We start from the raw sequence: 27,449 nt of genomic DNA on the forward strand, positions 1-27,449 counted from the left end.
TTGAGGTTAAGGTGAAATTTATTCAGATGGAGGTGGTTGCAGGGGGGGGGGGAGGAGGGACAGGGGGAGGCAGCGCCTGGCCCAGGGATGCGGGCAGAGAGTGGGGCACATTTGGGGCCTGGGGGAGACAGGGAAAGGGATGAGGGTGTTAGATGAGGGAACTCCAACTGTGCCCAGTCCGAGTGCCGCTCCAGGGCCACCAGAGAGGGAGCAGAGGCCAAACACCATCCCATCGGCAGCAAATAACTTAAAAACCACACTGGGAACAGCCCAGGAAACCTCCAGGTGGGAAAGGGGTGGATAAGGGTTGATATAAATTTCACCTTAACAGGCAATAAAACTGATATGAAAGAAAAACCCCATGAGCAGCAAAAAGACACATTAGAAATAGCACCAGGTTCCTGCCGGAGGTCCCGGCTCTGCAGCAGCCCAGCCCTGGGCAGGGGGCAGCCAGATCTGCCATGGGACAGCCCAGCCTGCAGGATACTCCCTGCGGAATGCTGCCCATGGGATGCTGCCCATGTTACGCCTCAGGCTCAGCTCTTGCCTTGCCACCAGCATCACCACGGGCACCTGCAGAGAGAGATCCGGAGCACTGGAGCCAATGTTTGTGGCCAGCATCATCCCCGCAGCTCTGCACCGGCTGAGCCCGCGGCACCCGGCGGGGACGCTGCCGGTGCCAGCGCTGTGCTGGTGCCAGCGCTGTGCCGGTGCCAGTGCTGTGCCGCTCCGTGCCGGCTGTACCTGCCCCGCAGCGCAGCTCGCACTCCTCCCGGCTGTCGAAGCGGTTGCTGTTCCCCCCGCAGCCGCTGTAGACGAAGGGCCGGCACTCGGCGCCGCTCTGGCTGTGGTACCAGCGCAGCGTGTAGCGCCGGCAGCCCCCCTCGTCCAGCGGCAGGCTGCAGGGCTCCGCTGCGGGCAAACAGCAGCAGTGAGGGGGCAGAGCCGCGGCACGGTGGTGATGGAGGCAGAGGGGAAACCCCCGAAGGCAGGAGACTCCCCCACTGCTCTGCTGGGGGCTATGAGAACCCCTCCTGTGGCTCGGGTTCTGCCACAGGCAGGGACCCCTTCCACTGGAGCAGCTGCTCCAAGCCCCTGTGTCCAACCTGGCCTTGAACACTGCCAGGGATGGGGCAGCCACAGCTTCTCTGGGCACCCTGTGCCAGCGCCTCAGCACCCTCACAGGGAAGAGCTTCTGCCTAAGCAGCTTACCAGCCATTACAGGCTGCTCTAAGCTGTCCATCTCTGGGACCTCATCGTAGTCCTCCTCCTCCTCTCCGTACTCACTGTCGTACTCGAGGTCATCAACATCAAGTGTGACTCGTCTGTGCTGCCCTGGGAGACAGCAATGGGTGTCAGAAGCCCCCTTCTGCCCCTGCATCCCCCCTGTGCTGCTCTGCACATGTCTGCACACACACAGCACACACGTGCACACCTGCACACACACAACACACGTGCACACCTGCACACACACATTCCTTGCTGCCCTCTCCTTGCCTCCTTCTTTAATCAAAGCCCCCAGGACCAGCATGGGCACTGCTGGGTTATCCCTCAGTGCCTGATGTGGGGGACAGAATGTGACATACATGGAGCAGGGGAAAAAGGGGATGGAGCCTAAAAGCACAGGGATGACACTCACCCTCCTCTTCCTCAGTGTGTGACAATTTGAGCACAGGGACTGCTGGGACGGGCTGGGTGGGAAAGAGCCCTGTGAGGAGGAAAAACACGGTGCACGTATCAGGGAAGAGGCAAAGGGAAGTGGCATGCATCCCCCTGCTTCCCAGGGGGAAAATAGCCCTTGCTGGCACAGAGCCCATTGGATGAGGATGGGGATGAGGAAGGGCACAGGGGACACATGTCCTCATGGGGCCAAGTCTTGTACGTCCTCTGGGCTCTCCATCACCTGCTTGGCTGCGGTCCCTGTCCTGGCGGACGCTCCTTCCTCCTCCCTGGGCAGAGCGGAAGCTGCTCCTGGCTTGAGCCCCCCAGCCTCCTTGGGGAGAAAGCACTCACCTCACTGCAGCCCAGCTGCCTCCATCCCTCCACCCTCCTGCTCCAGCCTCCCCTCCCCTGCAGCCCCCCTGCCCCAGCTCCAGCACCAGCCACAGACGGGCACTGTCCCTGTGGTCCCTTCCTGGTCGGGCAGACCCCAGCAGTGCCCAGACCCCTTCGGCACCATCCTGAGCTGGGGATCCCTGCAGCACCACGCACCATCCCTTCTCCCTGTACATGGTCCCGCGCTGGTGCTGGCCCTGGCTGAAGGGGTTCCACGAGGGTCACAAGGGGGTGCCAAGGGTGTTTCAGGAGGTCCCAGCTGCCTCCAGCACCCCCAAAAACCGGCGGCACACGCGAGTGCTGGGACCCTGCTGGTGCCACATGCAAGGGGCAAGGGGTAGGAAGGGGAAGCCACAACCTGAGAGCTCACGGGAGTCCAGGCGCTGCGGAAAGCGGCCGCCACAGGCTGTGGGAGACAGGGGCTGGGGTCAGGGGCAGCGGGGCCAGAGCCCAGCCCGGGGTAGGGGCAGCGGGGCCAGAGCGCAGCCCGGGGCAGGGGGATGCTCACCGCAGTGCTGGCTCATCTCCTGCCGCACGAAGGCGCGGATCTCCTCCTCCTGCCCAGCACGGGGAGGGGCAAAGGACACAGGTCACAGCAGGGATGGTGCAGTTAGGGAGGAGGATGAGCTCTTCCCCAGCCCCAGCCCGGAGCGAAGGGAAGCCCCTCACTGGCAGCAGTGGGATGGATCCAGCACCCTGGGTCCCCATCCCATCCTGATGACCTGAGCACCGCGGACCAGTGCCGGCTCCCTCTTGGTTCTTACCGTCATTCCCGGCTCCCCCTTCTCCCCACGTTGTCCCGGGGTGCCAGGACTGCCCTGGAGACGAGCAGAGAGAGGTGGGAGGCTGGTCCCGGCCGGGGCTGGCCGGGCAGGGCAGGGACCCGCTCACCAACCTGCTGTCCTCTCTCGCCGGGGATGCCGGGCACGCCGCGGGCCCCCGGCACCGACTGTCCAGGGGGGCCTCTCTCCCCCTGCAAGGGACACAACTCAGGACCTGCCTGGTGGCTCTGGATCCCCTCTGCTCACCCAGCACCATGGATGTGCCGAGTTCCCGGTCCCTGCACCACGGGACAACTGTGCAGGTGGGGATGGGGATGGGGACAGGGATGGGTCCTGAGGCTCCCACCCCCTGCTGGGCAGGGGGACACAAGGGAGGAGCCCAGGACAGAGACAGAGCTGGACACGGCTCCTTGATGACACCAACCCCTCGCCCACACTGGGGACAAGACCCTCTCCTTCCCCCAGCACCCAGAGGGGAACCAGCCACCCACGGTGGTGAGGTCTCACCTTCTGGCCCTGCATGCCCTCAGGACCTCGTGGGCCAACGCTCCCGGGGGGCCCAGGAGGGCCAGGAGCACCATCACTGCCCCGGAGACCGGGGCCACCAATGACACCCGGGGCACCCTGCAGGAGAGTAGGGGTGAGGCTGGTGGAGCTGGAGCCCCCAGCCCCAGAACAGGCACCACGGGCACCCCAAAGCACCGGTGCCTTCTTGGGAAGGGAGGGGATCCATTGTCACTTCAGTGACAATTCTGAGCAGCACCAGACGCCTCTTCTGGGAGCATCGGGCTCTGAGGTGCTGTGGGGTCCTGGACAAAGCAACGGGGGGCAGCGCATGCCAGCCTGCTCACCCGCTCTCCCTTCTCCCCCTGGTCTCCTTTGGCTCCCTGCTGCCCATCAAATCCCCGGTCACCCTGCAAAGAGGAAGGGACAGGCAGCAGGGACAGGCAGCAGGGACAGGCAGAGGGAACAGGCAGCGGGGACAGGCAGAGGGAGCAGGCAGCTGAAGCGCCAGCCCAGCTTCTTCCAGCACTGCCCAATGTACATACCTTGGGCCCCATGAGTCCCTCCTTGCCGGGGATGCCAGGCGGCCCGGACAGCCCCAGCTCTCCCTGTGGGTGACAGGGAGGTGTCCATGAGCCACCCGCATGAGCAACCATGAGCATGTTCCCGCACCACTCGGTCAGCGCAGCACTTACCGGTTCACCTCTCCTCCCGGGCAGCCCCGAGCGCCCCGGCAGCCCCGGCTCACCCTGCAGGACAGGGGCAGGGTGGTCAGCCCTGTGCCCCCATAGTGGGGCCGAGATTCGGCTGCAGCCGTCTCCCTGCTCCCAGTGGCTGGCAGAAGGGATCCGAAGGGCTGCAGCCTCCGGGCAGCACCCTCAGGCACACACTCACCTTCTCACCCTTGTCCCCATCGAGGCCGCAAGCACCTTTCATGCCCCGGTCACCCTGTGGGGATGAGGGGAGTCAGAGCCATGCCCAAGGGATGTGGATCCTGGCTGGGGTTGGGCAGAGGCCAACCCACCTTTGGGCCACGCATGCCCAGGGGTCCCATGTCCCCCTTGTCCCCACGGGCTCCAGGGATCCCATCGCGGCCAGGCTGGCCCTGCAGGATTGAACACAGGAGGGGTCTGCTCCCTGTCCTGCCCTGGGCTGGCACCATGGGCTGCAGCAGCACTGAGATGTGGCTCCTCACCGGCTCGCCGGGCTCCCCCGGTGCTCCCACCTCTCCCTGGGGATGGCAAAGGCATCGGTCAGGGCAGGTGAGGGGACGGTGCCCCAGCACCTCCAGCAACCAGGGGGTTCCAGCTCCTCACCTTCTGCCCGCCGGGGCCACGTGCCCCTGGGAAGCCGGTGGAGCCCTTCTCGCCTTGCTCCCCTCTCGTCCCCTGCAAGCAGAGACTAGATCGACATGGGGCAGGAGGGAGAGCTCTGGCCATTGCACAGCCCCATGGAGCCACAGGAACCACAAAGGCTCCAGGAGCTCCCCTTGCTGGGGCTCATCCAGCCAGGGTGCCCACAGGCACCAGCACATGGACACAGGGATGCCATCACACCCTGGTCTATGGGTCCATCAACAGCCCTCCATGGTCCCCAACCCAGCAGCCCCCAGCCCCACACAAGCCCCCCAATCCTGTACCTTCTCTCCAGGCATGCCTTGCTCCCCTTTGTCCCCCTTGTCCCCTTCTGTGCCCTTCAGACCACGGTCTCCCTGCAAAGTGGGAAACACAGGGACAGGCCAGGGCATGGGGAGCTGCCCAGATAAACGCTGGGATGGGGAGAACAGAGCTCCCCAGGCAGGGATGGGGGAGAGATGGGGACAGGGAGGATGGGGACAGCTCTTACCGGCTCCCCCTTGCTGCCCCGCGCCCCGACGGGCCCCTCCACCACCACGGTATCGCCCTGCACACGGGAATGACAGAGATGGGGTAAGCAGGGGTCAGCGCTGCTGCCCTCCTCCCACTGCCCCATCCCAGGCACTCACCTTGTCTCCTTTGGGCCCCGGCGCCCCAGCATCTCCCTGTGGGAGATGAAGAGATGCTGCAAGGATGCCAGTGGGGAGCGACAGCACCCCCGGGACTGGGGACCCTGACCCCTGGGGTGCATCATTCACACCCCTGGCTCCCAGAGCCCCTCACCTTGTCCCCACGCTCTCCACGGTTCCCTGGCAAGCCCTGTGGGAGAGAGGAGAGAGAGAGGGAGAGGGAGAGGAGAGGAAAGGGCAGGGGTGCTGGAGGCCCGGGGGGGGCAGCTGGGGGGTAGTTACCGCCGGCCCTCGGTCCCCTTCTGGCCCTGGGCGCCCGTCTTCACCCTGCGAGAAGAAAGGGATGTGAGGGGGGGTCTGCGATGGGGGTACCCAGCACCCCTCACAGACAGCCTCTGGCTTGCTGGGGCCATGGGGGCTGTATCAGGGACACGGGGGCTGTGCCAGGACCTACCCGTGGCCCCGGGTCTCCTCGCTCTCCTCTGGCCCCTGGCAGCCCAGCTCCCGGCGCACCCTGCCAGAGGAAGGCAATAGGTCAGCCCTGCCCTTGCTGCCCCGGCCATGCCATGTGCCCCCCATGGCACCCGACACCACACACAGGGTCCCTGCCCCCCCCGGGGGCTGGGGGCACAGCAGGCTCCCAGGGCCAGCATCCAGAGCAGGCTCAGCATCCCCAGGGTAGCTGCAGCTGCAGCAGGGACAGCCTGCGGGAGGAGCAGCCCCCGTGCTGCAGGACCCTGCCTGTCCCTACCTTGTCACCTTTCAGGCCAGCAGCCCCCTGGATGCCCTAGAGGAGAGGAGAGGGGTCAGTGATCCATGTGGGGAAGGTGATGCCAAGCACCCCATGGAGCACTCCAGGCTCCCAACCAGAGCCCAGCAGCCCCAGCAAGGGGTGGGATGTGCAGGGAGGGTGCCCATCACCCTGCCCACACCAACGGGCACCCTGGCACTGCAGCCCCACACTCACGGCCGGTCCCGGGGGCCCCGCGGGTCCCGGTGCTCCGGGAGTGCCGTCTCTCCCAGGGAAGCCGATCAGACCCTGCAGGGAAACAGGGGTGAGAGGCAGGGACTGCAGCTGGGGTGGGGGTCCCCACTGCCCAGGGCTCCAGGGTCACCCACTGTACCCTCTCTCCTGGGGGCCCCGGTGGGCCAGGCTGCCCGCTGTCCCCTCTGAGCCCCGGCTGCCCCGGTGTCCCTGCAATGCCAGCTAAGCCCGGGGGGCCCGGCAGTCCTGGCAAGCCGATGTCGCCCTAGAACAGGGAGTAAACTGATGTGGCCCATGAAGACAGCCCCTCGGGAGCATGCTCCCCCCTTGGCCAGGGCAGCACCAGGGCACTGGGGACGTGGTGCCCTGGGTGACACGGGGACAGGGATTACCTTCAAACCCGGTGGCCCATCCTGTCCTGGCGGTCCCTGCACGCCAACCCCTGGTGATCCCTGCATGGGGCACAGAGCGTGGGGTACATCCCCTGGCCCATAGGCACTGTGTGCCGGGGGCACCGCACCACCGGAGCGGACACCCACCTTCTCCCCTTTGGCTCCGGAGGACCCTTTGGCTCCCTGTGAAGACACGAATGCACCGGTAAGGACTGGGCTGTAAGTGATGGGGTCACAGGTCCGACAGCACCCACCACCCCCAGCATCCACCCCTGACCCCATGTGCTCCTACTCACATCTTCCCCAGGATCTCCTGGCTCCCCGAATCTTCCCGGCTCCCCCTGGCAGTGGGAGAAGAGCAGAAAGCAGGAGCATGAGATGATGCACGGGGCTGTGTCTGGATGCTCCCACTGTGGCCAGGCAGACCCAGGACCCCCTCCCTGCCACCCCCCAGCAGCACTTACCTTCTCACCCTTGGGGCCCGGCAAGCCTCGGTCACCCTTGGAGCCCTGCTGGGGGACAGTGGGGTTGGGGGGGCACAGGGCTGGCCTGCCCCCATGAGGTGGGGAGCGGGGTGTGAGGTTTAATGGGGGGGTTGATGGGGCCAACTCACGGGCTCTCCCAGCAGCACACCCTCCAGCAGTGCCGGCTCGCCCTGCAGCAGCATATGTGTGATCAGGCACACACAGGGACACAGATGCTCAGGCACACTTGGGTGCTCAGTCGTGCCAGCATCAGGTGCCAGACCCCTGCATGCCCCAGTGCCTTTGGTAGCATTCAAGGGTGGGGGTCCCCCCGCCACGCACCCCAGCTCCTCACCTTCTCCCCTTTGGCACCAGGAGGGCCAGCGATAGCCTGGACACAGTAAGGGGGACCGGTGAGCAGGGCTCCATGGGGATGCTCCACTCATCCCAGTGCTCCAGCTCCACACTCACCTGTCCTGGCGCTCCGGCATCCCCTGGCTCTCCCTTGGGACCAGCGGGACCCGAAGGTCCGGGCACCCCCTGGCACAAGCAACAGGAGCCTCAGGCACAGACCCCAGGCGGAGCACGGGGTCCCAGTGGGGCAGGAGCACACACACGTACCATCTTCCCGGGCATCCCAGCCTCGCCATCCTTCCCTGGCACACCATCCCGGCCTGGCACTCCCGGCTTCCCACTCTCCCCCTGCGGGCAGCAGGACCAGCTGTGGGGTGCTGCTGGGTACTGGGGTCCTGCAGCCCCAAACCTCCCTGAGCACCCACACCGGCGGCAGCCGGGCACAGGGCGGTCAATGCACTCACCACTTGTCCCGTCAGCCCGGGGACACCCGGTGGGCCCTGCATGGGAGATGGGAGCAGAATCAAGTAGGAGCTCACCAGGAACAGACATGGGACAGGTCAGGGGGCTGTAAATACCTACCCCGGGGCCGGGGGGCCCAGGGGGGCCAGGCAGCCCGATGTTGCCTTGGGGACCAGGCAGGCCCTGCAATGGAAACTGGTGTCAGAGAGGCTGGAAAACTGCCCTGCTACAGCCAGGACCATGGCCCCACCGGGGTGCACCATGGGCTGGATGGGTTTGGGGTTCTGGGTGGGGAGGGGACGAGTGCTCACCCGGATGCCAGAGCCAGGCTCTCCCGGATCACCCTGTAATGACAGCACCAGCATCAGCACCACCACCCGACCCACAGCCAAGTCCCTGCCCTGCCACTGGCAATGCCAGCACCAGTGCCGATGCTGCTGCCGTACCTTGGTGCCAGCTGGGCCTGGGGCTCCCGGGGGGCCAGCGCTGCCCTGCAGGGAACAAGGGGATGTTACATTGGGGCAGCGCTTGCTGGTGGCACAGCCCACCCTGGCTGATGTCCCCTCTTCGTACAACAGTCCCCAGTGCATGGCATGGGGGGGGGGGGGTCCTTACCGGAGGTCCTGGGGGTCCCGGGTCTCCTGGGCTGCCCTGAAGGGAGGAAGAGATGGGGGTCAGTGTGGGGATGGGTTTTCCCCAGTGGATGCATGGGGTGTTCCCTGAGAGAGGAGACCCCGGGAGTGGCAGCAGCTCTGTGAGCACCCACAGCAAGCGGAGGGAGGACACAGTGCTGTGGGGGTGTCACAGGGAGGTGGGGGGCACAGACACCTACCGGGCGTCCCAGCACACCGGGGAAGCCTGGCAAACCCTGCAAAGAACCAGGTCAGAGCCAGGGAGTGAGCAGGAACAGCCCTGCCTGTCCCCGGGGATGCTCCCCGTTCCCATCTGCAGTACTGCCTGGGGTCCGTGTAGTGAAGAACTTCCTCAGAGCTCATCTGAGTCTCTCTTATGGCAGGTTAAAGCCATTCCCCTTGGCCTGTCCCTACAGGCCCTTGTCCCAAGCCCCTCTCCAGGTTTCCTGCAGCCTCTTTCGGCACTGAAGCTCCTCTCAGGTCTCCCTTTCAGGAGCCTTCTCTTGTCCAGGCTGCTCCAGCCCAGCTCTCAGCCTGGCTCCAGCGCTCTGATTTATGCTCCCACTGGTGTCGGTGACGGCTGGTGTTTGACCACAGGACCTTGCCCTGCCCCAGCCCACATCCCCTCACCGTGTCCCCACTCACCGGTTTCCCCTCGGGACCAGACAGCCCTCTCTCACCCGGGAGTCCCTGGAGCAAGAGATGGGCACGGCTCAGTGCCAGGCTGGGGACAGGGGCAGTGCCAGGCTGGGGACAGGGGCAGTGCCAGGCTGGGGACAGGGGCAGTGCTGGGCTGGGGACAGGGGCAGTGCTGGGCTGGGGACAGGGGCAGTGCTGGGCTGGGGATAGGGGCAGTGCTGGGCTGGGGATAGGGGCAGTGCTGAGCTGGGGACAGGGGCAGTGCTGGGCTGGGGACAGGGGCAGTGCTGGGCTGGGGATAGGGGCAGTGCTGGGCTGGGGTCCATGCAGCACTCACCGGGGCACCGTCCCTGCCCTTCTCGCCAGGCTCCCCTCGCTCTCCCCTTGGGCCACCTTCGCCCTGCAGCAGGAACAAGCACAGGTCATAGGACAGGCAGGGACCATCCTGCACGTCCCGTGGGGTGTCCCCAGCAGTGCCCCTCTGTGGGGCTGTGTTCCATGGGGCTGCCCCATTGGCAGCAGCACACTCACGACCTCAGACCTTATCTCCTTTGGGTCCGCGCTCGCCCTCAGCTCCCGGCTCGCCCTGCATGGGGTGGAAGACAGAACCCATCATCCCCCATGGCCCCTCCACTGTCCCCAGTCACTGCCCCCTCCCTTCTGCCCATCCACGCACCTTCACTCCCTTGGGTCCGATGGGGCCACGCTCTCCCGGTAAGCCCATGAGGCTGCCTTCAACCACCTCTGCCTGTGGGGGGGCACAGTCAGGGCCAGCACCCAGGGACACCAGCGAGGTTAGGTCCCCCTGCCAGGGCACTGTCCATCCGCAGAGCTGCAGCAGCTCCCCTGGTGATGGTCCCCAGCAGCACCCATCGCTTACCTTTGGCCCGGGGGGGCCCTGGGGGCCCGGCAAGCCATCCCTGCCCTGGAGGGGGGAAGAAAAACAGGTTGAGCATCAAAGGGACAGCAGGGCACAGGGGAGCAGAGCCACTCTGGTGTGACCACTGCTGGTTCCTATAGAGCATCCCTCCATCCCCCAAAGCCCCACAGCACAGCGGGGATGGAGGGGACCATGTCCCCATCTCACCTGCTCGCCCCGCTCGCCCTTCTCACCCCGGTCACCCTGGGAAAGGAGCACGGTGGCCGTCACAGGGCTGTCCCCATGCCCCTGCCACATCCCTCACCCCCTCCCCACACACTCACCTTCTCTCCGGGCCGCCCAGCCTCCCCCAGCTCCCCGGCCCGGCCCGGTACCCCCGGGATGCCCGGCTTGCCTGGCTCCCCTGGCTGCCCCGCCGGCCCCTCGGGGCCCCGCTCGCCCACAGCGCGGCCCGTGGGACCCTGTGGGCCGGGGGCACCCACGTCCCCTTTGTCACCTTTGGGTCCTCGCTCGCCGGGGAAGCCCAAGGAGCCCTGCAGAACACAACACAACACAACACTGTGCTGCCAGAGCCGGTCTGTGCCAGGGGCTCTCAGCCCTTCCTGAGCATCCCAGGCTGAGCCGGCTCCATGGCCCTGCCCAGCACCACTCACCTCCCGACCCGGGGGCCCCCTCTCGCCCGGCTCTCCCCGGCTGCCCTTCTGGCCCCGCAGCCGCTCTGACACTGGCAGGAATGAGTCTGAGCTCCCATCATAGGCACCCGTGAGCTCCTTCAGGGATGAGACCTGGAAGGACAGAGCCACCATCAGCAGGTGAGAACAACCCAGCCACAGCAGCTCCACCAGCCCATGCTGATCTCCCTCCAGCTCCCTTGTTCTTGCTCCTGTCGCTGTGTGCCAGGAGCAGCCCCCAGCCCTGCAGCCTCCTGCACACCTTGATGCCGAGCGCTTCCAGGCTGCGTTCCACGTTCTGCAGTAAAGACACATTAAAATGAAGTGGGAATTGCTGCACCCACCACAGGGTCTGCGGTGGGTTCCTGTCCCCGGGTGCCAACAGGTCCAGGGAACTCACCACTGCAGTGCCAGGGTCCCCACGTGCTCCAGGGCTGCCAGGTCGCCCCTAAGTGTGCAGGGAAAGAGGGAAGATGTGCACAGTGCAGGAGCTGAGGTGAGCAGGGCTGGTGCTGCCCCCGGTAGGTTTCAGCGTTAACACTGCCGGTGCTGCCCCTGCCCTGGGTGCTGGAAACGTGTGGGGCTCGGTGCTGGCTACTCACAGGCTCCCCTCGCAGCCCGGGCTCCCCCGGGTCCCCCTGAAACAAGCAAAGGCGTCAGTGGGGCAGAGCCAGCACCGGGGTCCGGCCCTGCCCGGGGGCAGGGAGTCCCACCAAGGACTCATCCCTCTGGCATAGGTCCCCAGTCCTCGGGGTCCGGAGCGCACCTACCTTGGGTCCGGCCGCCCCACGGAGCCCTGGTGAGCCCTGGAAGATGCGGAGGGGACAGTGTTACCCAGCACCATGGACAGGGGCAGTGCCCCCGGAGGGCTCCGGTGCTGGGGGCATCAGGGGCACTACGAACCTGTCCTGGGGGCCCAACCAGCCCCGGGACGCCGGGGAGCCCGGGGGGGGCCGAGGGGCCCCGGGATGCCCCTGTCCCCCTGCTCGCCCTTGGCACCGCTGCGGCCCTGCGGAGAGCAGAGGCAGCCGCTGGGTGCTGGTGTGTCCGGGTGCAGCAGCATCCAGCACCCATGACCACGCTGCTCTCACCTCTCTGCCAGGGGGTCCTGCATCACCTTTGTCACCCTAACCAGGGGAAAGCAGTTACAGGGATGCTGCTCCATCTGCATGCCCCAAAGTGATGCTCTGGAGCCAAGCAGGGGGAGCAATCGGGTGTGTAGGGACCAGTCTGGGCTCAGCTCCTCACCTTTCTCCCATCCTCTCCCGGTGTCCCATCTTCTCCCTGGGGACACAGGCTGCCAGTCAGTGCCCAACCTGACAACCCCAGCACAGGGACAGGCACTGGGGGCACACCCAGCCCCATGTGGGGGGATCAGCAGTCCTCAGGACCCCCAGCAAGCCCAAACCCAAGCCCTGCTCCCAACACTCACATTCTTGCCGCTGAGCCCGGGTTTGCCGTCCTCGCCGGGTTTGCCCTGGGAGGAAGCAGAGGCAGTGGGAGGCCCAACCCAGCACCCAGGGGTCCTCGGGCCCCACCAAGGCACCAGGGTGCAGGGAAGTGGGGGCCAAGCACAGGGTGAGCCCCAGCAAAGGGACCCAGTGGGGAGGGCACAGGGCAGGATGTGTCCCCATTGCTGGTACTTACGGGGACACCAGGTGGTCCCAGGGGCCCCACAGGGCCAGGCAGTCCCTGCTCCCCACGCAGGCCAGGCAGCCCCTGCAGGGAAAGGGGATGGGGAGCATGGGGAGTGTACAAGGGGGGAGCACATGGTGGCAGGGCACCCATCTGCTTCGGGACAGCAGCACGGTGCTGGGGACAGGGACAGTCCTGCAGTGCTTCCCCGGACTAGGAAGTGTGGGACAGGACATCGGTTCCTTACATCAGAGCCACAGCCCAAGCTCACCCTCCCCACGGTACTTACATCCCGGCCAGGGTCCCCCTGCTTCCCGGGGTCTCCCTGCAGACAAGGAGAGGTGAGGACAGGGACACCCCTGGCATAAAGCTCCCTGTGAGCACCCTCAGCCCAGAGCAGAGGGTGCCTGGAGAGCAGCTCCTCCTGCCCCATCACCCCCAGCCCCTGCCCTGCCCCACGCTCACCCGCAGCCCGGCAGGACCTGGGGGTCCTGGTTTGCCCTCCAGCCCATTTCGGCCATCCAGCCCCGGCAGGCCACGGTCCCCCTGGAACAGAACAGCGCAGCAGGGCTGGAGCCGTGGGGCAGGACGGGGGTGCTGTGGGGCAGCCCCAGCCCGCAGCCCACTCACCTTCTCTCCCGGCAGGCCTCGGACCCCAGGGTCACCCTGTGGTTGGGAACAGGAGTGAGCAGCATCCCCCCAGTGGGAGTCGAGCAGGACATGGACCCCCCCCAGCCCCCATGGGGACACTCACCCGAGCACCGGGGGGGCCGCGGGGGCCCTCCACGCCCTGCAAGAGACACACTCAGCAGTGGGGCACGGGGGGTCCTGGGTGCTCCCTACCGACCCCTGCACACCAGGACCCCCCCTGCTGTGTCCCGGCCCCTCCCGCCCCACGGACCCGGCTCCTACCCTCTCTCCCGGCAGCCCCGGGGAGCCAGCGTCGCCCCGGGCGCCCTTCGCCCCGTCCTCTCCAGGGTCCCCGGGGTCCCCCTGCCAGGGAAGGGCACGGTCAGAGCTGAGCCCTGCTCCCCACAGAGCCCGTGCGGAGCGGTTCAGGGCTCGGTAACAGCAGAGGGCTCAGAACAGAGGCACGGAGCACGGCCCCGGCCCCGGCCCCGCAGGTCCGGGCTGCAGAGGAACGCAACGAGCGGCTCCGCTGGGGCAGGAGCCGAACGGGACCGCGGTGGGTCCTTCGAGCAGAGCCGGAACCGCCCGAGCCTGAGCAGAACAGCCCCGAGTGGGGTCCTCCTGCAGCACCCCCGAGCCCTGAGCGTGCGGGGGGCTCAGCCCTGCACCGGCATCAGCCTTCGTGCCCCTTGGATCCCGTGTGCCCCATCCATGCTCCCATCAGCTCCCCATGGCAGGGGCTGTTCTGAGCAGGGAGGGCTCAGTGCACTGCGATGCCAGCGCACAGACACAGCCTGGGGTGGGGGGGAGAACGACACCCAGCACGGGGCACGGCCCCGCCAGCGCCCCAAGGGGGCCCTCATTACCTTCTCACCCTTCTCCACCAGTCCTCCGAGCCCCACATCAACCTGTGGGGCAGAAAGAGGCTGTTGGGGCACAGGGGGCCAGGCACAAGCCCAGGGGTAGGGGGTGGGGGGCAGAGCTTACGGATCGTCCTGGGGGTCCAGGAAGCCCCTGAAAGAAGAATGGTGACAGAAAGGGGTCGAGGGGAGCTGTTGTGGCTCTGGGTGGGGGCTGGCCGCAGGCTAGGGGGTGGCACATGGCCCCACATCACTCACCGGCTCCCCACGGTCACCCTTGCTCCCTGGGGCTCCGGGGCTGCCCTGTGGTAAAGAGGGATGGGGTGAGGAGAGGAGCGAACGGGGGATGCGTGGAGTGGAGGGGACCCCTTGGGGTGTGGAGGGGTGAGCCCATGGGGCAGCACACACACACAGTACTCACGTTCCTGCCTTCGGGACCCGGGTCCCCTGAGTCTCCTTTTTCCCCGGGGGGGCCGCGGTAGCCGGGCAGGCCCTGGGTGGGAGGCAGAGGGGGGGTGTAAGCAGGACCCCAGTACCACTGGCTGCCCTCCAGCCCCGCACTTACCCGTGGGCCCCTGTCTCCGGATTTGCCGGGCAGCCCTGCTTCACCCTGTGGGGAGAGAGGGGTCAGTGTGGGGCAGGGGGAAGAGGTGGGGCACGGCCCTGGGGTGTCCTCACTTACCGGGGTGCCTTCATCACCCTTCTCTCCGCGCTCTCCCTGCAGCACAGGTCAGCGGCACCGGATGGGGATAAAGCACAAGTCACCAGCGTTCCCCTGCTCCCTGCCAGCCCCCCCACCGCAAGGCCACAGAGCCCCCCAGCCCTCCAGCCCCACACTACCTCCTTGCCACGCTGCCCGCTCGGTCCCGGGGTGCCCGCTCGGCCTGGCTCCCCCTTCTCCCCTGGCTCCCCCGGGTCACCCTAGGCAAGGGGGGAGGCAGGAACAAGGGGTCAGGGCAGAGTGGGGTGAGCATGGGGGCTGCTGTTGGGAGAAGGGCTCAGCGTGGACCCCTCTGCTCCCCAGAACAGCATGGCCTGCAGGGAGAGCCCCTCCAGAGCCCAGTGGAGGGAGGGACAGACAGACAGGCAATGATTTCTGCAGTGACGTTACCTTTGGGCCGCTTCTGCCCGTGAGGCCAACGATGCCCTGGTTGTTGGGGATGGAGAGCACATGTCACCGGGCAGTGGGGGCAGAGCTCTGTGCCCCACCAGCCGCAGCCCCGGATGCACCCAGACTCACCCGATCGCCCTGCTCACCCTTGGGGCCGGCTGGCCCGGGGATGCTCAGCCCAGGGGCACCCTAGCCATGGAGAGATGCAGCAGGAGCACTGTGAACCTCGGGGCCGTGCTGAGCCCCCTGTGCCCCCCATCCCCAGGGGTACTCACACGGGTGCCTTTCTCTCCCGCATCGCCCTTGGGGCCGGGAGGTCCTTCTGGTCCTGGGAAGCCTCGGTCACCCTGGAGCAGATGAAATGGCACCATCAGTCCCCCCAAACCACCACCCTTCTCCCCAGCACTGCACAGCCCAGCACGGTGTCCCCTGGGGGGGATGCCCAGCTCTGCAATCCCAGCCCCAGCCATGCCGGGGGGCACGGGGCTGGGGGCACAGGGCTGGGGGCACAGCTGGGGCAGTGTTACCTTCTCCCCTCCAACACCAGCCACACTGGGAGCCTGCAGGGGAAGCAGAGGGGATGGAGCTGAGCGCTGCCCGCGGGTCCCTGTCTCGGGGCTGGCTCAGGCAGCGCTGGACCCATGGCAGGGTCCCACGTACCGGCTTCCCGGGCGGTCCTGGTTCACCCTGCGGAGACACAGACCCCCTGAAGCACTGCTCGCCCTGCCCGCACCCCTCCCCCCGGGACCCCCTCCCCCCGGGACCCCCTCCTCACCTTCTCCCCCCGTGGCCCGGCCGGACCCGGAGCTCCCTGCGGGAGAGAGGAGACCTCAGGCGCTGGCAGTGCTGGGACATGGCCCCGGGACACGGCACCCGCCGAGGTGCCACATCCACTGCACCATGGCTGCTGTCCCCACTTACCTCCCTGCCCGCCGGCCCTGGGCGCCCCGGGGCTCCTGCCTGGCCCTGCAGCACAGGAGGGACAGGAGGTGTCAGGAGCACGTTGGCCGCTGCCCAGTCTCTCCCCATTGCACACTCACCTTCTCGCCCTCAGCACCCGGCGCACCGCGCTCCCCCTGCGGAGCCAAGCACAGAAGGGTTTCAGGAGCCTTCCCCCTCCACCCCACAGCCTCTGCCCCACGCACTGCCCGAAGCACATCCAACACCACTGGGCTCCCACCGTGACGCCCCAGCATGGCCACTGCAGGGCCACAGGGACACCAGGACCCACTGATGGTGCCGAACGGTGCGGTCCTGCTCCGGCACGGTCTCACCTTCTCGCCTGTCTCTCCCAGCTCTCCTGGTGCCCCACGGTCCCCCTGGTGCAGGAGGAAGATGGGTCAGGGGCAGCAGGACCCGTGGGGATGGTACCCAAAGGCAAGGTGGGAGCATCCCTCCAGCCCCTGCATCACTCACCTTCCTGCCCTGCTCCCCCGGGGGCCCCCGGGGACCCTGCAAAGGAAGATAGAGATGTCACCTCTGCCGTGGCAGAGCACACTCACGGGAGCCCCCTGAGGACAGCTCCTGCCCCTTACCCTCTCTCAGGACACTCACCCGGTCTCCTGGGTCCCCGGGGCGTCCGGGCAGCCCAGGGAAACCTTCGCTGCCATCGCCCTGAGGATCCGGAAAGGGACAGGCATGTCCGTGAGATGGGCATGGGGAGCAGCACAGAGGCCCCCCCACCAGAGCATCCCCACTGCTCTCTTACCTTCTCTCCCTTCAGCCCAGGGGGCCCAGCAGGTCCCCGGGGCCCAGGGTCCCCAGGCAGACCCTGCAAGAGAGCCCAGCTCAGCCCTGGCTGCAGCTCAGCCCTGGTGATGTGCAGCCACCACAGCCCTGCTCCCCTCTCCCATCCCTGCTGGTGCTGAACTCACCGGGGGTCCAGGCTCCCCTCGAGGAGCTGCCCCATCCACAAGCCCAGGAGGGCCCTGCAGAAACAGTGATCAGAGCCTGTGGACAGCCTGGAGGGCTCAGTCCTTCCCTGCACCCAGGGGGGCTGCAGTGCCCTCCAGCACCCATTGAAGCACCATCCAAGAGTGCACAGGAGGCAGGGAGATCCGGAGCCACTCACCCTTTCACCTCGGTCACCCTTCTCCCCCTGCAAGGGCAAGAAGCAAGTAAGGGCAGGTCTGGGCTCTTCCCATCCCCTCCTCGAATGGAAGGGATGTACTGGACAGAACCCATCATCAGTGGCATCAAGGCACATGTGTGCCATGTGCCTGGCCCTGCCCTGCCCAGTGCACATGGACACATCTGGTGGGGACACAGCCCATGGGCAGGACCGGGGGAGCACACAGAGGAGCAGCTTCACCCCCATCCCACACCTCCCTTGCACAGCACAGGTGGATTTACCTTCACAAACTCTCCTGGGGGTCCCGGTGGCCCGGGGGGTCCCAGCGGGCCGGGGGGCCCTGGGTCGCCAAAGGGCCCCCGTGTGCCGGGGCTGCCAGGGGGGCCAGGGCTGCCCTGGGGGACAGAGATGCTCTGTTAGCTGGGGCTGGGGCAGAGACCCCTCAGCATCACGGCGCTCACACGTACCGGCCTGCCCGGCTCCCCCTTCTGGCCTGGCAGCCCCTGCCTTCCGTCTGTGATCACCCGCGGCTCCCCCTGCGTGAGGAGGGGAGCAAGAATCAGTGTCCTGATGTCCCCGTTGTGTCCCCAGTGCAGGACGGGGCCTCAGGACCAGGAGCCCAGCAGGGAGATGGGGACACCCTGGGGTCAGCAGACACCAAGAGCCAGGAGACGCCAGAGGCTGAGATGTCCCCACCAGGACCCCACTGGGCAGCCCCTGCCCAGCACCTACCGGCTCTCCCTTCTCCCCCTTCAGGCCAGGGAGCCCCATCGGCCCTCGCGTCCCCTGGGAAGGAAGGACAAGAGTAAGGGGGGTACAGGCAGGGAGCGGGACAGGGGAGGGATGGGGCCGTACTCACGGGATCCCCTCGGGGGCCGGGGACGCCCTGGATGCCCTGGAAAACAACAGGTCAGCAGGTGAATGAGGGTCCCTGCCAGTATTGGAGCAGGGATGGGAGGAGGGCTCCAGCCGAGGCAGGGATGGACATTCACACTTGGGACACACAGGGCCAGCAGTGACCCTGCCAGGTACAGAGACCCCCCTGGAACGGGCACTGGGGAGAGCCCATGAGGCAGAAAGGGACACAAGGGACACCCACACTCACCGGCTGGCCGGGTGATCCAGGGCTCCCGGGGCGGCCGGGGCTTCCTGGTGTCCCATCAGCTCCAGGGTATCCCTGTGGGAGAAAGAAGCCAGCGCCTGGTGCACCCGGGCACTACTGAACACCCCCAGTGCAGTGCTGGTCCCTGCTCCAGTGGCAGAGAGCTGTGCCCAGGGAGCCCAGCTGAGGGCTCGGGGGTGCTCACCCTGTCCCCCTTCTTGCCCGGCTGCTCCACGCTCCCTCCTGGCAGACCCTGTGGCCCCGGTGGTCCTGGGGGTCCTGGCAGCCCATGGCGGCCCTGGAGGGACAGGGGAGAGGAAGGGCTGGGTGGTGGCCAAGGCATGTGCCCCCTCCACCCCAATAGCAAGGGCTGGGCAGGTCCCTGCCCCAGAGCCTGCCAGCAGGGCAAGGGGACACAGGGACCATGTCACTGCCCCCCCCCGGGTGCTGTCCCCATCAGGATATTACCGGCTGTCCAGGGGGGCCCGGTGGCCCTGGGTGCCCCTGTGGTCCCTGTAGAGACAAAGCCAATGGTGAGTATCCCCTGAGGGCTGGCATGAGCAGGGTTTGGGGGACACGTCACCCCCAGAGCCACAGCTTGGGGGGGACGACACAGAGCACTCACTGCCTCGCCACGGTCTCCCTTCTTGCCCTGCAAGGGGACAGATGGGGGGGGGTCAGGGGCTGCATCCCCATGCTCAGCCCTTCACTGTGCTGCTGCCATCAGCAAGCTGTGAGTCCCCTGGCCCCACTGAGTATGGCATGGTGCAGCACAGCATGGTGTGGGGATGCTCACCTTGGGGCACTGCACTGCGCAGGGCCTTGGTTTCGGCTCCGGCTCCGGCTGACAAGACCAGAGAATCCTGCATGAGCCCAGGGCAGGAGAAACCCCCACTGGGGCTGCACCCCCTCCACAGCCCAACCCCTTACCCTGGTTGAGATGATGGTGCAGAGGTCATCAGTGAGCTCTCCCTCCACCTCAGCCAGGGCACCACTGCCATGGTAGAGGTACCGCGGGTCCTCCCCAGTCACCATGTGCCGGAGCTGCTCCCGGTCTGCTCCCTCCAGTCCCACCGCCAGCACCTGGACCCCTGGCCAAGAGCAGCCTTAGCACCCTGCGGAGCTGCTGTGCACCCTGCGGAGCTGCTGTGCACCCTGCGGCACTCATCCATCCATGCTCACCCCCAGCCTTGACATCCCTGGCTGCAGCAATGGCATCATCCCCAGAGGGGCCGTCAGCCAGGACCACCAGCACGGCTGGCACACCAGGCCGGCGCCCTGCCCCAGGGCTCAGCAGGTAGGTCCTGGCAAAGGTGATGGCTGCCCCTAGGGAGGAGGAGGAGGAAGGGGCAGTCAGCAGGGTCCCACAGCGCTGCCCCACTCCCAGAGCCGCCCCTCACCAATGGCATTGCCGCTGGGCTCCTCGTAGCGCATGGTGCGGATCTGCTCCAGCACGGCGGGCAGGTCGCTGGAGCGGTTCAGCAGCAGCCAGGGCAGGCTGCGGTAGCTGTACGTGGCCAGGGCCACCTGTGAGGGCACAGGGAGCAGTGGGCACCACAACCCACCCATGTCCCCCAAGGTCCCCCACCACCGCAGCCCCTACCTGGGTGCCATCCGGGCCCAGGCGCCCCAGCGCAGACACGGTGTTGGAGAGCAGCGCGCGGATGGCATCAGCGCCAGAAGAGCTGTCGCGGGTGCCATGCACCAGGAACACGACATCACCACGGGCATCCCTGCACACTGGGGACAGGGAGGGGGTGAGGTGGCTGCTGGAGCAGACAGCAGTGACCAATGACCAGGTCCCTGCAGTGACCCTTGGTACCTGTGCGCTGACTGACGGACGTCTCGGCTCCGGGTGTGCTGCCCAGCAGCGGGCGCAGGGTGAAGGTGTAGCGCTGGCCCAGGCGCAGCCCCGAGACCTGCTGGGAGCTGGCAGTGCCGGGCAGTGTGCGCCCCGACTCCCTGCCCGCTGCCAGCCAGGGACAGGGTCAGGGGGGCAGCGAAACCCACAGGGACACTGCCCAGCCCGGGACACCCACCCGGCTCACCTGTGGGGGGGGTCCAGGAGAGGATATAGCCAGAGGCACCGGGGACGGGGCTCCAGGTGAGCGTCACCGAGTCCCTTCGGACATCTGTCACCTGCAGGCTGGTGACACGGCCCAGGGCAGCTGCCAAGAGATGAGAAGCGTGTCCTGGCCCCATGGGGCAGCCCCCAGCCAGCTCCCACTCCCCACCCATCACCCTCCCCAGCCCAAGGCACTGCCCAGTCCCAAGCTCCTTCTGGGCTCCCCATGCCCTGCACACAGTCCCATACTGGTAACACCGGTGATGGTGGCTGGCTCGCTCTCCCGGCCACCGGCCAGGCTGGTGATAGTGATGTGGTAGCGCCGTCCTGGCTCCAGCCCCGTGAGCTCGTAGGCGGTGGCCGTGGCTGGGAGCTGGTGGCTGCGCTGGGGCCCCCCTGTGAGAGCACAGAGGGGTGAGGGTGCACATGGAGGGGCACAGGGGTTGCAGGGGTCTGGGGCCACTCCCACCTTCAGCCAGGCGCCAGACCAGGCGGTACCCGGCGCTGCCAGCAGCCGGCACCCAGGCCAGGCGCAGCCGGTGCTCCGAGGCCTCCATCACCTGCAAGTTGCTGACGGGAGGCACCGGCGCTGCCTCCGCTGTGGGGCAGAGGAGCAGGATTAAGGTCAGGGCACCTGCTGCCACCCCAGATGCTGCCCCTGCCCCAGCACTCACGGGTGGTGACAACGATGGAGACAGGGTTGCCCTCGCGGTTTCCAATGAGCGCTGTCACCTTCACTGTGTAGGAGACGCCTCCCTCCAGGTCAGGGATGTCAAAGGAGCTGATGTGGCCAGGGACATGGCGGCTGCTCTCCGAGCCCCCTGCCAAGGAGCATGGATCAGCAACCAGCCCATCACCCCCACAGCCCATCCCCATTCCCATCCCATGGTACCATCCCTGCGGCTCCACACCACACGGTAAGCTGTGGCTCCTGGCACACCGACCCAGGTGACGCGGGCGATGTTGCTCCTAGATGCCTGCACCTCCAGCCGCGACACTGTCCCCACCTGCTCAGGTGCTGTGACACCAAGAGGACCATGTCACCAGGGCTGGCAACCAGCAGAACCAGCCAGCACCGACGGACAGGGGGACACCTCACCGGTCCGTGCCGTGGCGGTGACGGGGCTGCCCTCACGCCCATCCACAATGGCAGAGACACCAACGGTGTAGACGACTCCGGGGCGCAGCCCCTCGATGGTGAAGGCGGTGGGGTCGGCGGGGAGGAATCGGGACTGCTCCACACCTGCGGGGGACGGCTGCGATGGGAAGAGCTCTGGCACCACCGTGCAGCCTCCCACAGTGCCCGCACTCACCGTCGCTGCTCCGCCAGCTCAGCCGGTAGCCCCCGGCGCCCGGCAGCCCCCGCCAGGTCACCCGGAGCTGGCCGGGACTCGCCTCCATCACCCGCAGGTCGGACACACTGCCCACTGCCGGCAGCTCTGCACCGCCCCACGGCACCACAGCGTCACCGCGGGGTGCTCAGAGGGGCCCTGCGGCCACCCGGCACCCCACGGGGGTAGAGGACAAAGGCATGCGGGGGGGGGGGGGGGGAATGGACAGCACTGGGATTCCGGTGCCAAACCCCGGCGGGGACTCACTGCGGCGGACGGTGAGCGTGGCCGCGCTGCCCTCCCGGCTGCCTGCGAGCGCCGAGACGCGCACCAGGTACGTGATGCCCTCGCGGAGGTCACTCAGCTCCAGCCCCGTCTGGCTGCCGGGGACGCGCCTCGTCCTCTCCGTGCCATCTGCCGGGAGCGCAGGCACAGGCACTCAGCACCCTGCGGCCGGGGCCCCGCTCCCCCTGCCACGGGCTGACCCGACCCCGCTCCCCCTGCCACGGGCTGACCCGGCCCCGCTCACCCTGGCTGTTCCGCACCACCACTTTGTACTCGGTGGCACCAGTGACACCCGTCCAGCCCAGCCGCAGCCACCGGGCCGACTCCTCGAGCACCCGCAGGTCCGACACTGCTCCCACGGGCACCTCCACGTCTGCAAGGGCAGGCGGTGAGGCACGGCTGGAGCACGGCCCCAGCATCACCCCGGGCCATGGCTGCAGAGCTGGGTCTCATGGCCACAGGGTCCCCGGGATGAGCTATACATGCGACATCATCCATCCCAACGGACTGGAAGGGTGGGGACAACTCAGGGGTCTCCCAGCAGTCACCTGTCTGGAAGGTGGTAACGGGGGTGGCCACCTCCCTGCCATCGTAGAGCGTGTAGAGGGTGATGCGGTACTCGGTGCCCGGCTGCAGCCCTGTCAGCTGGTAGGTGTTGGTGCTGCTAGGGAGTGACACTGTCCTGGGGGGCTCCGGTCCTGCGGGGAGGGGGGGCAGTGAAAGCTGCTGGCACAGGGGCTCCGTGGGGGTATTGGAGCATCCTGAGCCTACCTGTGGCTCTCTTCCACTCCAGGCGGTAGCCACGGGCATCACGGGCACTGGTCCAGAGCACCTGGATGGACGTGGGGCCCAGGATGTTGGTTCGCAGCATCTGCTCTGCACCCGCCTCTGCAAGAGGGACCCCGTGGGCCAGGCTGCCCCATGCCACGCTGCCACCAGCCCCACACACCACAGGAGCATCGCTGTGGTGTGGGGCTATGGGGATGGTTCCCCCTCATTCCATGGCAAGGGCAACAGGGTAGGAACAGGGTGGCAGCCCCATACCCAGCACCTACCCGTCCTCTGCCGCATGGTGGCTGCAGGTCCCTCCAGCTGCCCGAAGAGTGGGGCCACAGCCACCACATAGTCAGTGTTGGGCTGCAGCCCTCCCAGCGCATGTGACATCTGCCCAGCATCCAGGTCCACCCTGTGCCTGTCCTGCCCTGCGGGAGCCAGCACAGCCGTCCCTTGGGGTGCCACTGCCCCCTCCTGTCCCTTTCCCTGCAGCCACCAGCACAAGGGGCACAAGGGACAAGCACCTACCTGTGAGGGTGGCCCAGGAGAGCCGGTAGCCAGTGGCCCCGCTGACAGGCTGCCAGGACAGCAGCATGCTCTGCGCAGACACATTGTGAACAGCCAAGTGCTGCACAGCCACCGGGCGCCCTGTGGTGAAAGGAGCCTGTGGAGTTCCCCATGGGACAGTGGGGCAGGGGACAGTGGGAAGCACCAAGAAAGCTGTCTGCTCCGGGGATGAGAACCCCTCTGGTCTCTGCCCATGGATGCTGCTCTGCATCTGGGTCACCCAGTGCAGCCTGCACCTGGGTGGCTTCTTCAAAGCAGCCCAGCTCCGGAGACCTGGAGCTCCAACACCTTCCTCCTAATGCCTTAAACACTCGCTGCTGGTTAAAGCAGCTTGAGGCAGCCGAGGAATCGGTTTGCCAGTTCTGAGGCTTGCAAAGGTGTTCCCTGGGGGTCTCGCCCCTCGCCTGCCTGGTGATGCTGCCGCCACCCTCCTCCCTGTGGCAACCACGTTTTCTTCCAGCAGAGCCAGTGCTTGAATCCACAAAACCTGCCCTTTTCCAGCTGACACTTTTACATCACATGGGGGAAGCTCCAGTGGAAACACTCCCAGAAGGAGGCAAAGGGGCTCGGGAGTGCCCCCTGGGAGCGCCTTCTGGGGCTCAGAGCATCACCATCACCTTGTAGTCATGTACACACACATCCCCATCCAGCCCCCACAGGCAGCAACGGGCCAGGCAGCCCCATCACTACAGGGCATGGCGAGTGGAGGGTGTCCCTGTGCTGGGAACCCATCCCCACCCAACGGGATGCCAGGACCGGGCTCAGTACTTACGTGTCCTTGCGGTGAGGGTGCTGGGGCGGGCAGGCTGCTGCGGGTAGCGGGGCCGCAGCGTCACCATGTACTCGGTGTCGGGGCGCAGGTTGCTGAGTGTGGCTGACTGCGCACTGGCCCCCAGGCTCTTGTCCTGCGCCTGGGCTGCTCCTGGTGGGGAGGCTGCAGTGGGCAGGGGCCTGGCACGCTCTGTGCCAGCAGTGAAGGGGTGTCCGCAGCCTGCCCTGGGGGTGCCGGGCGGTGCCAGGGGTGGGGAGCCGGGAAGAGGCTGGGACCACAGCCAGGGGCACCCCGAGGCCGTGGGGCAGGGAGGGGCTGCAGGTGTGCAGCTGCAGTGGGGCCCGGCAGGATGGGGGTGACACCCCCTGTACATGTGTGCCAGCACCCCCGGCCTGTGCAGGGCACGCACCGCATGGCACCGGCCACGATTCACACACCAGCACATGCCTGAGCCTCAGCGTGTAGGAGCACACACATGGCCCCACACCTCTGCACACACGTGTACCCTGCAGCACGGGCACCAAACCCCATGCATGCACCCCTTCATGCATGTACCCTGCCATGTCCAGCCCGGTCCAGGAGGCAGTGCAAAGGCATCGAGGCAGCACCATTCCCTTGTAGGGACCACTCCCTCCCCTTGCATGTCCCTCCCCCTGCACATTCCCTCACGCTGTGCATCCCCTCCCCTTGCACATCTCTCACCCTGTACATCCCTCACCTTGCACACCGTAGCTGAGGCTGTAGCCCTGCGGGGGCTCAGGGCCAGGCTGCCAGGCCAGCCGCAGGAATGTTGGTCCAGTCTCCACCACGCGGAAGTCCAGCACGGAGCCAGCCGGGCTCTCTGGGGATGATGCAGAGGGAGGGGTGAGCCCCAGCCCCCTGCACCCCTGCCCATGGCCCCATCCTGCGGTCATAGACACTCACGGGTGCGCGCTCGCCCGGACACGGACTCTCCGATGCTGTTGGCGTACTGGGCAGTGACAGTGACCAGGTACTCGGTGCCCGCGCGCAGCCCCCGCAGCACAGCACTGGTCTCCCGTGGCCCCAGGCTCACCTGTGCAGGGACAGTGTCACCCCTCACTGTCCCCAGGCCATGCATGGGGCTGCTGGGGACCCAGGTGTTTCCCGGTGGGACCCTCACCTCCTGCCTCTCAGCCACAACCGGCTGGCCCAGCCCGGTCAGCGGCACACGCTGCACCCGGTAGCCGGTGACGGGGCCGCTGGCTGCGGTCCAGCGGATCCGCAGCTGGTCAAGGCCCCGCTCCAGGAACTCCAGGTTTGAGGGGCCGCTGTGGCTCGTCCCATCTGCAGGGGAGCACAGGGGCCATCAGCTCCAGGCTGCGTAGGGCAGCAGGGAGAGCTTGCCAGGGTGGCACAGCCATGTACTCAGTGCACAGTATGGCCAGGAAGGCATTTTGGGGAGGATGGGTGCTGAAGGTGGACCCAGGGAGGAGGACAGGAGTCCATACCCAGCGTGCGCAGGGTACCCCCGACGCTCGTGCACACCCTGCGTGTCATCAGTGGCACCAGCGTCCCCAGCAGCTTGAAGTCACCAACATAGAAGAAGAAAGCATCAGTGGGCATCGAGGCCACACGGATCAGCTCCTTGCGGTCGGCATTCTTGACTCCTGGCAGGGATGGAGAGGATGGGTGAGGGCAGGAACCCTGAACCCAGCAGCAGACCCTCTTGTCAGTGCCAAAGACTCACTCACCGACGGCAAAGACCTTGATGCCCTGGCTCTTCAGCTTTGCTGCCGGCCCCTCAGCATCATCCTGGGACTTGCCATCCGTGATGAGGATGCAGATCTGTGGGCCCAGGGATGAGCCATAAGCCCCAGCCCAGGCCCACAGACCTGCTGTGGCACTCCCTGGGTGCTCCCAGGGCCACAACCATGCCCGTACCTGGGGGACTCCAGGCCGGAGCTGTGTGGGACCAAAGAAGTTGTCAGCCACGTAGCGGAAGCCAGCACCGGTGCGCGTGTTGCCACCCTTGTAGCTGAGCTGCTGGATGGCCCTCAGGACACTGGTGCCGTTGGTGTGCTGGGAGAAGGAGAACTCCATCCTGGGGTGCAGAGGACACGTCAGCCCCCGTCCCCGCTGCCCGCTGCCCCCATGCCCCTGCCCGGGGCTCACCTTGGCTCGTCGCTGTACTGTGCCACGGCGAAGCGCACAGCCCTCTCGCCCACCGCCTGTACAAAGGGCACCACCAGCTCCTCCATGAACGTGCGGATGGCGCGGAAGTTGTTCCTGCCGATGCTGGACGAGCCGTCCACCAGGAAGGCGATGTCAGCCTCCAGCACGTCCTCACACACCGCTGTGGGACGGGGGCAGTGCTCAGGGCACAGGCTTGCACCATTGCACAACAGTGCTGGCCCCTCGCCCACCACGTGCACCCTGTGCTCAGCACCCACCTTGGCTCCTCTTCTGCACCGCGGCAACCGGTGGGCCCAGGAGCACAGGGAGCACGGTGAGGAGCAGGAGCCCGCTGCTCATCGTGGGAGCCTGTGGGAGAGGAGGATGCCACCATTGCCCCATGGTCAGCCCCACGCCCTGGGGGCACCAGTGACAGTACAGCAGGACTGGGGAGGCTCCAGTACCAGACCATGCCAGAACAAGTGGCAGCCTCAGGAAGGCCAAGGTGCCACTGCTAGCACCCCACGTACCAGGGAGAGCTTCTGCTTTGGGCCAGGGCAGCAGGACCATGCCTGGCCATGTCACCACACCCCCCCATGCTGGAGGGACAGCCGGCAGCGCCCAGTGCCACACACCAGGCTGGGAGGTGCCAGTGCCCGGTGGCAGCCGCTGCCTGTCCTTGCCCGGGAGGGAGCCCCGACGGCAGCTGCGGGAGGCCCGGCTCTGTTCTCTGCCCGGTGCCTCGGGGAGCCGTGCCCAGGGTGTGCGCGGGCTCTGCCTCCACAAGCCCTTCCCGCTCTCTGCCTGCTCCCTGCCTGCTCCCAGCTCCCTGCCCGCCCCGGCAGCAGCTCCCGCAGCCCCCAGCCCTGCTACGGGGACCCCCGGTGCGGGCGGCGAGCTCGGTGTGCTCCAGAGCAGCCAGGGTGGGCGAGAGCCGCGGCTCCCCGCGCACGGGGCTGCGGGCGGGGGGGCACCCGGCCTGACACCACTGCGATGGCCACGCCGGGTGCCTGCCCAGCACAGCGGCCCGGTTGCACCGGGGAGGAGCGCGCCCGGCGCGGGAGGGCGGACGAGACCCCGCGGGGGGGTTCGGTCCGGTCCTGTCCTGCCCCGCAGCATCCCCGTGTCCGCCTGCGCCGGACCCCCGCGGCCGCACGCACTCACCCACCGCGGGGCTGCACCGCTCCGAGCTGCGCCGAGCTGAGCCGAGCCGAGCTGGGCGCGGGCGGTCCCGGCGCGTACCGGCCCCCGGTGCTCCCGCCCCTTTATCGAGGGCGGCCCGGAGCGCGGTGCCGGGGCGGGGGGGAAG

The 27,449-nt window shown here is 67.1% G+C and overlaps 1 protein-coding gene across 1 annotated transcript; it reads right to left on the reverse strand.

Moving 5' to 3' along the window:
- COL7A1 (collagen type VII alpha 1 chain) lies at positions 1-27,392 on the reverse strand. The gene is given in 122 exon segments (XM_034066549.1): positions 1-573; positions 745-912; positions 1,213-1,335; positions 1,640-1,708; positions 1,904-1,993; positions 2,212-2,256; positions 2,414-2,461; positions 2,564-2,612; positions 2,820-2,873; positions 2,951-3,028; positions 3,345-3,461; positions 3,689-3,751; positions 3,887-3,949; positions 4,037-4,090; positions 4,236-4,289; positions 4,366-4,446; positions 4,537-4,572; positions 4,658-4,729; positions 4,981-5,052; positions 5,187-5,243; positions 5,326-5,361; positions 5,480-5,515; positions 5,608-5,652; positions 5,780-5,839; positions 6,077-6,112; positions 6,293-6,364; positions 6,450-6,575; positions 6,703-6,762; positions 6,850-6,885; positions 6,999-7,043; positions 7,167-7,211; positions 7,316-7,357; positions 7,522-7,557; positions 7,638-7,706; positions 7,788-7,868; positions 7,985-8,020; positions 8,103-8,165; positions 8,294-8,326; positions 8,429-8,473; positions 8,598-8,633; positions 8,815-8,850; positions 9,260-9,304; positions 9,591-9,653; positions 9,795-9,839; positions 9,930-9,995; positions 10,134-10,178; positions 10,341-10,376; positions 10,457-10,666; positions 10,787-10,918; positions 11,067-11,102; positions 11,205-11,252; positions 11,407-11,442; positions 11,575-11,610; positions 11,708-11,743; positions 11,745-11,813; positions 11,896-11,931; positions 12,053-12,088; positions 12,237-12,281; positions 12,452-12,523; positions 12,729-12,764; positions 12,905-12,985; positions 13,070-13,105; positions 13,194-13,229; positions 13,352-13,432; positions 13,936-13,977; positions 14,057-14,083; positions 14,188-14,232; positions 14,351-14,422; positions 14,495-14,539; positions 14,612-14,647; positions 14,770-14,850; positions 15,041-15,076; positions 15,170-15,229; positions 15,316-15,387; positions 15,568-15,600; positions 15,701-15,727; positions 15,816-15,851; positions 15,962-16,006; positions 16,081-16,116; positions 16,315-16,359; positions 16,457-16,492; positions 16,595-16,654; positions 16,749-16,811; positions 16,915-16,968; positions 17,112-17,138; positions 17,393-17,506; positions 17,579-17,647; positions 17,844-17,897; positions 17,971-18,006; positions 18,217-18,288; positions 18,419-18,511; positions 18,682-18,726; positions 18,839-18,865; positions 19,010-19,057; positions 19,144-19,304; positions 19,396-19,539; positions 19,614-19,740; positions 19,817-19,953; positions 20,036-20,182; positions 20,262-20,381; positions 20,528-20,674; positions 20,748-20,876; positions 20,953-21,099; positions 21,171-21,296; positions 21,378-21,521; positions 21,592-21,717; positions 21,877-22,023; positions 22,139-22,267; positions 22,443-22,592; positions 22,666-22,782; positions 22,950-23,096; positions 23,197-23,316; positions 24,008-24,157; positions 24,726-24,848; positions 24,932-25,061; positions 25,149-25,312; positions 25,477-25,635; positions 25,720-25,813; positions 25,910-26,069; positions 26,141-26,321; positions 26,419-26,509; positions 27,305-27,392. Coding segments are annotated over 121 exon segments (9,123 nt in total). The 5' UTR covers positions 26,501-26,509; positions 27,305-27,392; the 3' UTR covers positions 1-523.
- Positions 27,393-27,449: the final 57 nt, after the last annotated feature.

The sequence above is a fragment of the Melopsittacus undulatus genome, chromosome 9 (assembly GCF_012275295.1).
Source record: "Melopsittacus undulatus isolate bMelUnd1 chromosome 9, bMelUnd1.mat.Z, whole genome shotgun sequence".
In the NCBI taxonomy this organism is placed as follows: Eukaryota; Metazoa; Chordata; class Aves; order Psittaciformes; family Psittaculidae; genus Melopsittacus; species Melopsittacus undulatus.